This window comes from Anabas testudineus, chromosome 8, assembly GCF_900324465.2.
Source record: "Anabas testudineus chromosome 8, fAnaTes1.2, whole genome shotgun sequence".
Taxonomy (NCBI): Eukaryota; Metazoa; Chordata; class Actinopteri; order Anabantiformes; family Anabantidae; genus Anabas; species Anabas testudineus.
Window position 1 is genome coordinate 13,191,934 of NC_046617.1, and position 10,248 is coordinate 13,202,181.

At 40.1% G+C, this 10,248-nt stretch overlaps 1 protein-coding gene across 1 annotated transcript; it reads left to right on the forward strand.

The window, feature by feature from the left end:
* The first annotated feature begins 4,661 nt into the window (after positions 1-4,661).
* Positions 4,662-8,164, forward strand: LOC113160025 (somatostatin receptor type 2-like). Its single transcript, XM_026357050.1, has 2 exons — positions 4,662-4,907; positions 6,731-8,164. Exon 2 carries the CDS (start codon positions 6,774-6,776, stop codon positions 7,884-7,886), a length of 1,113 nt encoding a protein of 370 aa, XP_026212835.1. The 5' UTR covers positions 4,662-4,907; positions 6,731-6,773; the 3' UTR covers positions 7,887-8,164.
* The last annotated feature ends 2,084 nt before the right edge of the window (positions 8,165-10,248 follow it).

The following is a 10,248-nucleotide window of genomic DNA, read 5'->3' on the forward strand; positions in this document are numbered from 1 at the left end:
TACATGTTTTCTTTTTGAGCTTTAATGCCGTGAAAATGAATGCAATGAAAGTGATTTACTGCCCGCGATGGCTACAAAAAGCAGAGTAAAGAGAGCTATCTGAGAGGCTTAAGAAGTCTGGTGGCACAATCTGCGGCAAACACAATCAATCACACTTAACAGTCTTGAACCAAGCAGTTTTCTTTTAGCTCCACTGCACCGCAAACAATAAAAAAGAAAAAAAAAAACTGAGCAGCGGCTGTTTTGTATGCTAGATAACAGGCTGTGACAAGCCTCGGAGGCTCCGAGAGCACAGTTACAGCCACGGCGGAAACTGACCAGCTGTCAGCTATTACACACAAAAAGGTGACAATAGTCTGAACAGCAGCTGTGCAGACGCACCACTGAAATCAACACTCTTCACAGTTTAGTGTTTGTGTTATTATGTAGTATGATCAATTACAAAACCTGTTTTAACTACATCTGAGCTGCAGCTGTGACAGAAACCCCAAACTGCTATGTGTGGCAATATGCATCTACCTATTAGTGTTTGATTTAATCTACCACACCATAGGGTAGATTAGTATAGCTGATTAGCCATTTAAAGTCTTTAAGCGCTCTAAAAAGAGGCATTCGTTTTCAAGTGCAACACTTCTTCTACTGTGGCACCATCTCAACTTTAACTGCAAATCCAGTCACGAACCAATTTAAAAGCCAATTTTAGATGAGGATGCACAAGCCTCCAGATTAATGCCCAATTAATTTGGATTAAACATGCTAATTTGTCAAATGTCATGGGTAGATCTATTATGGGAAATGTGGAATTAGTATTTATACTGTATTTTCTGATTCTTCATCATTGAGACATTCTTGCAGGGAGCAAAGATCCAGACAAGTTCCAGTGATAGAAAAATAAAAAAGTTGGCAAACATATCTTAATACAAGATCCACTTATCAGTTATACATGGAATTTAAAATAGTTTCAAAGTTATCTATGGCAGAAAAAAAAAACTTTAATAATAAAGAATATTCAGAGTCAATAATAATGTGCTTATTTAAATTAGTGTAAAAATGATTCATACTGCAGCAAAACTGTGACATAAAGTGCAAGTCATGAGCTCTACTAGTTACAGAGGCTTCATAAAAATCTTTTAAATCACCAGAACAGTTTATATCTGAAGCTGATACAAAAAAAAAAGTTAAAAATATATATGTCAAATGTGTAACTGTGTCTCAAGGGCAGGTTGCAAAAGCAGAGATATGACAAACAAATTCATTTAGTATAAGATTAGCGTTAGTGTAGAGGCACATTCCTGCCTCTCTTGGTTCCTGAACAGTATAACTGGAAAAACACCAACCTTGGACCAAATCAACATCCTCCAAAATCACCCGGTCACCACAACTGTGTCTCCTAGGTGCTGTAGTTGGCCTCGGCAGGCTTTATCACAACAGCCAGATTTATTTTGTGTAAATAAACAGCAATGTGTAAAGAGTACACACAGAGCAGACTGTATTAGTTGGCTGAGGATTATGACTGAGACTGCTTTTTTTTTCAAAATAAGGTAGCATGATTGGAGGTTGTTGTTGTTTTTATACTGTGGCCACGGATCTTTTCCGTGGCCACAGTATAGTATAGCACAGTATAGTTTCTGATTGGCTGACAAATTAAACTTAAATCTAATCAAAACATAATTATATTCAATCAAATATTGCAATGGTTCAAACAAACCAGCAGTCTAGGGTTGAACTTCAGTACATTTATATACTGTATAAACACAGCCTCCACCTTTTCAGGTAAGACAGCATATAAATACGTATATTAATACACTCTGAAATATGTTGGTATACAAAAATAATGCAGGAATGACAATTACTCAATTCATCAATTAGCTGTTCAACAGAAAACTAATAGACTCCTAATGATAATACAATAATAGCGTATACTGTTTCCTGCTTGTCCTGCAGTTTTTGAAGGTTAACTAAGTGTTTTTTTTGTTTGTTTGTTTTTTTGCCGTATAATCTTTGAAGCAGATTTAAAGAGACCCCACCCCCCCACCCCCATAATGAACGTTCCCTCGAAGCCACTGAAGAACATTAGATTTTTGTTCTGCACTAACACACTGCAGCAGTTTCCAATACGCCTGCTGTAATTTACTTCCCTCATAACAGAATCATTACAAAATGCCAAAAGCATCAGTACCATTCGCTGAATATTTTGCAAATGCCCCACGGCCACCGAACTGTTTATCAGTTTACCCTAGCAGGATGTATAATCAATGTTTTCAATTCAGGGCTTCAGCCGGAGAGGTGCTTGATCATGCCTCAGTAATTAGAAAGAAAGTAAAGACCTGAGCTTTAAGCTCTCTCCTGCATTATATCACTGCTACATCAGTTAGCCAATCAACCCATGGTGCCGTCAAGACGTCACTCTAGACATCGCTTAGTGTCAATATGTATATGTATTGTTCCACTCTGAGAAAACACTGGTAAACAACAATAGTACCTGATGGGCACTTTGGTTTATGAGAAAATCTAGAATGTATTCTTGTTAAAATATCAGTGTTAAAACAGAAAATATAACACAGCTTTAGTTTGCATCCAACACCAAGTCTACTTAATGGGCCAATCGATTGTTCCTTGTGACCATATAACTTCTAATAAATCACTGCTTCCCTTGCCTTATCTGTTCTGACCTTTTTGACTACACCGTACTGGCTTCATAAAAAACAAAATAAACCCTCCACGCAGAGTGAGAGAGGCTACCTCAGACTCCCGTCGTTTTCTACAACTGTTTGTCTTTGATAGTTAAGTTGTGCTTGCTTTGAAGCTCTCATGTCAATACTTTGCAAAGCAACAATATAGTGGAATCACTCAGTAACAAGCATCTATTGATAACACAGCTCTCAAGCACCCTCTTGTCCCTGAATTACTATTTATGGGAAAATATGTTTTTATCTTATTACTGGAATTAATGGATAGTTGTCCGAACACAAGTCGGTAGCTTTGATTGAGTTCATTGTCATATTGTTGTTTACCCCTCTGTTGGTATAGCTAATTGGTGGATGGTTCCATCCTTTCATAACTTCAGCAACTGTGCTGTTGTACGAAGCTGTGTGAGGGACCTTTCGGTTTAATGTTGCTGTCGAGCGAGTAGTGGCAGCTAAGCAGCTGTTCCATAGTGACTACAGATAAGACTTGCAGCTTGAATGAGCTGACATTTTGTCGTCAGATGACATGAAAAAGCCACTGCAGGTGTCGATCCAGTGTCTGGATCAACTAAACCGAGCAGAGCTGCTCACAGGCGAGCAGGTGTGCACTGTTTAACTTAACAGTGTTTTGTCACTGTCGCGCTGCAAAAGCGTATGTTCAGGACCTGTGTAAGTGCAGAAGTTGAAGAACCGTGTTTTAAAGGTATTTCAAGTTCACTCAATTTAACACCTGCACATCAACAACCAGCAAGAGAACAGTGGGAGAGCATCAGGCCACTGAAGGCAGCTCAACACATCCCTCTTCAAGAGGACATGTCAGCAGCACCCAATTCCCTCACACTGATCAATGCCTGCAGGACATTTGTTGCTTTTCTTATAAACACTTGCTCTACCACAAATACAGCTTAGTTTCCATGTGTTGCCAGTTGACAGAAATAACTAGAATCATCTGTTAAAACGCTGCAAACAACTCCTGCTCACGAACAGTGGTCACAGTAACACTTGAAAAGCGCAATGCAGCATGGAAATCCTGATAAAACTAATAACATGGTATAATAAAACTGTCAAAACGATTTAACCCATTAATTGTATCTATCATATTAAACTAATCATCGGTGCAGAGATGTCACATTTATTCTACCTGAAGATGGTGCACTCTCGAATTGGTCCCTGAGGGTCTTCGGGTTTTTGGAGAAACATAATTAGCTGTTTGAATAATATTTGGGAAAGCAAGTTCCAGCTGGAACTAATGAAGGACATGAGGCCTTATGCACTAGCTTTGTTTGTTGTTTTTTTCCTCTGCACACACTCGCTCAGTGCTGCCTCTGCTGGCTGGATGCTAAACGAGGTTGATGGAATGTCCACTTGGAACAAACCATCTGGCCCCAAGTGATGATGTGGGATGTAGTAGCTATTTACCCCTATTTCTTTACTTTTACATTAATAAATATAGTAAAATATGATGATGTTAAGTAATATAGTTGGTCTGTGTTATATTACAAACTCGGAATCTGTTTATTCCAGCGTGCGTAAAAGAGCATTTACGGGCTTCTGCAACAGAAACAGCTTCATTCAAGAGTTCTTTCTTTAGAGAAACACGTCGGTGCGAATTTTATGTTGTTATTTTGTTTGTTTGTTTGTTTGTTTTCTTCTTCTTCTTCTCTTTCAGTCGACTTAATTATTACCTTATCCAAACTGCTGCTACTTTCTCATCAAGCCGCATTAAAACGCTTTTCACTGCGCGCGTCATGAAATTTCGAGAGTGTCATGAAAGTGCATGCTCCATGTAAAGCAGCTCCATCTGTATGCAGCTCTGGATATCCGTGTCACAGGAGACGGTCGCTCTCCGAGGTGAGTGTGTTCAGCACCTCCTCATCGCTGCCATGTGCGTCCTTTAACATCTCCGCGCTCGCCAGCTGGACACAGACGCCGCACGCACCGCACCGCGAGCGCATCGGTGGTTTGTTCAGAGCCGAGCGACGTTTCTGTTTCATTTACTTTTACTTTTACGTCTTTTAATCTTCAGATGTCATTCAGTCTGCGTTGCCAAAGTAATGCAGTCTGCAATATGACTTAGAAAGGAAAATTACAGACATGTCCTCCGAGACTAACTTGAGGAATATTTGGAGCCGGAGAGGATGAATCTGCTAATAACATTGAAACACTTTCACCTGCACAGAAGAGGATTATTGTAGATAGAATGATTAAAGCCAGCTACAGGTAAGACGTTACTTTTGTTGATTTACAGTAGAGTAAATGGAGAATCGTCACAGATGCACGTTGGTCAGTAGCTGTGTGGCACATAAATATCTTATCTGCTACATTGCAAGGTTAATGTGATTATATCAAGTTGACTCAAAATGTTCCAGTGTCCAGTGCATATATGCAAAAATGATGTTCTTGCATGTCTACTGAAAATAATTTGATTGCAGTCCCCTAACGTTGTTAATGAAATTCGTGTTTTGACCCATTTTATTTTCCTAGAGCCCAATCTGCATGATTATCTGAGAATGTAGTAATTTATTGAGCTTTTAAATCCAGCTTCTGCCTTCCAGCCTCTAAAAGCAAAGGTTGCGAAGAATTCATGGCCTTGAGCAGCTAAGGAAGACAACAATACCTGAAAAAAAAAGTAGCTTTAAGAGTCAATTTCATTAAAAAAAATAAAAAAAAAAAAAAAAAAAGTATTTCACCTGTTGGTTTTATGGCATGTTTCTTTTATCTGAGTTCACCTTTTGATGACTGTCGTGAGGCTGTCTATGAAACAGTGCACAATACCTTAACCTTTCATAAAAAATATATTTTGTAATATAAAATATGATTCACACCAACAGTGATTTTTGATATATACAATTCACAGGTGGCCTCAGCAGTTAAAGGGCTTTAAAGGGGCTTATTGATTTAGTGTCTCTACTCACTTTCTCTTTCTGAATGATTAATTATGTATGTATGTTTCTCTTATGCAAGATAAACAAAATATGTTTCTCCCATTGTGTTTCCAACTGTGACATTATGCAATATTCTGTCCATCCATCTGACTCAGACAGGGAACATTTCAACTACATAAGCAGCCTATTTTGTCACTCAGCTCAAACCAATACCAACATTTAGTCGCCTATTCAACAGAAACAAGACTGCAGGCAGTGTCCAGCCTCCCCTGCTGCCACAGTGAAAATCATCAACTGGCAAAAAAAATAAATAAATAAATAAGCCCACTTATGTTACTGGCACCAAACTAAGTTGTCAGACTATGTTTGCTTCCTGTGCACTGACAGTGACAAGTCCTTCATTCTGACTCTGGCAAGGCATAGCCATTCAATTACTTAGGCTGGGATTCATTTACATCTGTGCCCACCCCCTAATAAATAAAAAAGGAAAGAGTGTCAGCCGGTGTAACCCATTGTGGCTGATCATTTAGCTGCATGTGAATGGCAAGAATTTCCCCATGGAGAGCTTATGACTGCAGGGTGTGCAGAGTGATTTCCCTTGGTACCAATTTTCACCCACAAAAAAAAAAAAAAAAAACCACAAAGGAAACATCTGACCTCATATAGAAATCACTGCCTGAGATCCTGAGGTGCTCTTCTTTATACATACCATCAATCAGCTCTGTTCTCAAGGAGGAGACTTTAAGATGTAAAATCTATAAATTTCCCACAGGAAGTGTTTGCCATAAGCGTGATTAAACGCAGTGTTGTAGTTCATAACATCATGTCACAGAGATTATTGTATTGTGCCTGGTCACTCGTGCGCAGTGTTATTGCAAAATGTGATGGCTACTCATTACATTCAATTGGTTCAACATAACTAACGTCTGCCATCATGTCACATGAATATCAATATCAATATAAAAATGATGGCTGTGGATCTCTCTTCTGCAGAGCATTAAATCTAGATCAAAATGAATTGTTTGTAAGGATTAATTATTTTAATCTCTATCAACTAGACAGTAACTATAAGATATTTAAAGCTAATTTATAATAAAGAGGTAATTTACTACTAATACTGTATTCAACTTTAACTGACATAGGTCTCCGTGTATGCAGGTGGAATGCCATAACCAGCGTGAGAGACAGAGAGTAAGAGATCATGGACTCCTGGATCTTCCCAACGACCCCAGTGAACGTGTCCGAGAAGTTTATCTATGACAGCTTCATGCAGGGCAATGAGTCCGACCTTCATGGAAATCACACGGACCACAGCTTCACCAGGACCAGTACAGTCGTCATCACCTGCATGTACTTTCTGGTCTGCACCGTGGGGCTCTGTGGAAATGCCCTCGTCATCTACGTCATCCTGCGCTACGCCAAGATGAAAACAGTCACTAACATCTACATCCTCAACCTGGCAGTGGCTGACGTGCTCTTCATGCTGGGCCTGCCATTCATTGCCATCCAGTTGGCGTTGGTCCACTGGCCGTTCGGCCCAGTGCTCTGCAGGGTAGTGATGACCGTCGACTCCCTGAATCAGTTCACATCCATCTTCTGCCTTATGGTCATGAGCATCGATCGATACCTGGCTGTGGTGCATCCAATTAAGTCCACAAAGTGGCGCAAGCCTCGCATGGCCAAGACCATCAACCTAACAGTGTGGGGGGTGTCGCTGATGGTTAATCTGCCCATTGTTATCTACAGCGGTATCATCACAAAGCATGATGTCTGCTTCTGCACCATAGTGTGGCCTGAGCCGCAGGAGGCTTACTACACGGCATTCATGTTCTACACTTTTATCCTGGGATTCTTCTTGCCCCTCATGGTCATCTGCCTTTGCTACCTGTTCATCATCATCAAGGTGAAGTCCTCAGGCATCCGTGTGGGCTCTTCCAAGAGGAAGCGCTCCGAGAAGAAGGTGACTCGGATGGTGTCCATCGTGGTGGCGGTGTTTGTCTTCTGCTGGCTGCCTTTCTACGTCTTCAACGTCACCTCAGTGACGGGCACCATCAGCACCACGCCAATCCTTAGAAGCACTTTTGCTTTCGTGGTGGTGCTAGGCTACGCCAACAGCTGCGCAAACCCCATCCTCTACGCCTTCCTGTCGGAGAACTTCAAGAAGAGTTTCCAGAACGTTCTCTGTCTCAAGAAGGTTGGAGGACTGGACGAGGTTGAGCGCAGCGATAGCCGGCAGGATAAATCTCGCATGATGAACGACCCCACGGAGACACAAAGCACTCTGCTGAATGGTGACCTGCAGACCAGCATCTGAGAGGGAAGGGTTGCAAGACTTGTCTGCACTTTCATGTGGACAGTCATTTCCTATCAATTTCTAAAGTCACAGCAGCGGGAGCATTATTAAATATTGAACAAGGACTTTACAAGGGAGCATGGCACTAATTAAATAGGACAAAGCACCAACAGAAATTGAAAATCAGAAAGACAGGAACTGTATTTTCCTTCGACTAATTTTAGGATTCCCTCACTGTAAACAAATCTATTATGCCATGATTACAAGTCCATACAATTGTTTGCTCTGTAAATGAATCCTGTAAATGAAATGCACGTGTTTCACTGTTTGTCCTCTGTGTATTGACTCTGACGTAAGGTAGCATGGACATCACTGTCCACTTACAAATAGTCCCCCGGGCGACATGATCTCTCCTGGAGACAATATCTATAGTTTACAGCAGCCGAGTTTCACTTGTCTGTGCCGTGTAAAAATAACAATGTGCTCACATGCTGTACAAAACAACATGCTTTTGATTGAACTGGCTTTGTTGTCATTCCACTATTTTTATCCTTGCTTTGTCTGTATGTTATTTTCTCTGGAGAGTGGTTTCAGTGTATATGACTTCAGAAAACAGGCAAAAAGAGTGTAGAAAAAAATTCAATGTCATTTTTTAAACTCCTAGTTGTAAATAAGTAAAGCCAGTGAAGTCCGGTGTCATGTGCAGCAGTCTTATTAGTTTTACTGGTCATACAAACGTGTGAACTGTAAATGTGAATACAATGTTTAGTGAATGGGCAAATATTTTGTCCTGTGTCACTTTTCCCCGCTTCAGTGCAGCTACATGCATTATTTATATTACCTTAATGATACTGGCTTGGTCGAGACACAGAGCCAGCCTCTAACCAAAGTGCTGCTAAGATGTATAGAAATTCTTCTACATTGTTGTATCGTATTAAACAAAGTAATGCCGCCGTATGACTGGGTGTCATGTTAAACTGGATTTAACATCTGTACTGGTTCATATTATTTTCCATTATTTATCACGCATTAATGTTTCATTTGTTGTTTGCAGTTGTTACCTTCAATGCCAGACTACATGATGCTATATTATTCAATGTAAATACCACTTGGTCTTTTTATGTAATCGAAGAGCATGAAAGCGCAGATAATATTTCATTCACCCATGTTTCCGTTCCATCTTTTCCCTGAGGGTTGTGAGTGTGTCACAGCTCACCCAGCAGCTGACCAGTTTCCCTGTTCAGTCTGGTTTTGTTTCACTGTGGTTTTATAGACTGTTATGTGTCTGTTGTTTACTCCTCTATTTCTCGTTCTTGACACTTAACATGTAAAACTTTATATACTCCTAATCATGCATGCTCCTCCTACAATCCATGGCATATGGGGGGGGGGGGGGGGGCACACTTTGAGTGTCATTTCTGACCCAAGTGTCTCAGAGACATGAACTTGTGAAGGGCTAGAATACTTCTTAAGAGACTCTGTTGTAGTCACTGTGCTGTTCCTCGAGTCCACACATCATCCTGTAAGCATTGATCTCAACATCCCTGCTAGCCAGTGTGAGTCTTGCATGACACACTAACACACTGAGTTATCAGCCATGACTAATCCATTTTCACATACCATTCCTGCCTCTGAAGTATTGCTGAATTAGTTGCCTAGCCTGCAACACGTTAATGCCACTAGATGACTCGACAGACCTCTAGTGTCCGATATTTCCATAGCAACAGTGACCAAGAGTGCTGGTCCCACGGTTACATTCATTAGCATAATAATGATCGAGAGACGACTCTGGACATTAATTTTGCATATAAACATTCTTCAGATGTAAAAACTTGGTTGCAGCAAGATCCCCGTGCACCAAGCTGCAAACCCAGCACCTCACTTACATTAAGATTAAAATGTAATTTGGTGATTTTGTGGTAGTATATGGTCCAGAATGTTGCTTTATGTATTATAGCAGCAGATTTCAGCAGTCAATATTTACAGGACATCCATAAATACAATATCATCGAACTCTGGGAAAGTTCTCAAACTCGAATATTTCTTTTCAGACTATATTGCAGATTTTCTACTTGTTTGTTCCACTGGTGTAATAGTCTGGTGCGTATTATTATGAACTTTTGGTTTTTTATGTTTAAATGCTATTACTGTTAAAAGAAACTTTTTCATTTCACCTCTGTTAAAGAGCACTGAAACATCGAGTTTGACGGTGGAAACACTGTGTATAGCTTGTGCTGAAACTAAATAAAGAATGAAATCTTTTGTTGAAATAATGTATTCTGTGCCGAAAAATGCTAAATTTAAAAAAATTTATTTTAAATTCTTGGTTATGCATACATTTAAGTTAAGATTTCCACATATCAAGGATTTCCACAAGCTACTT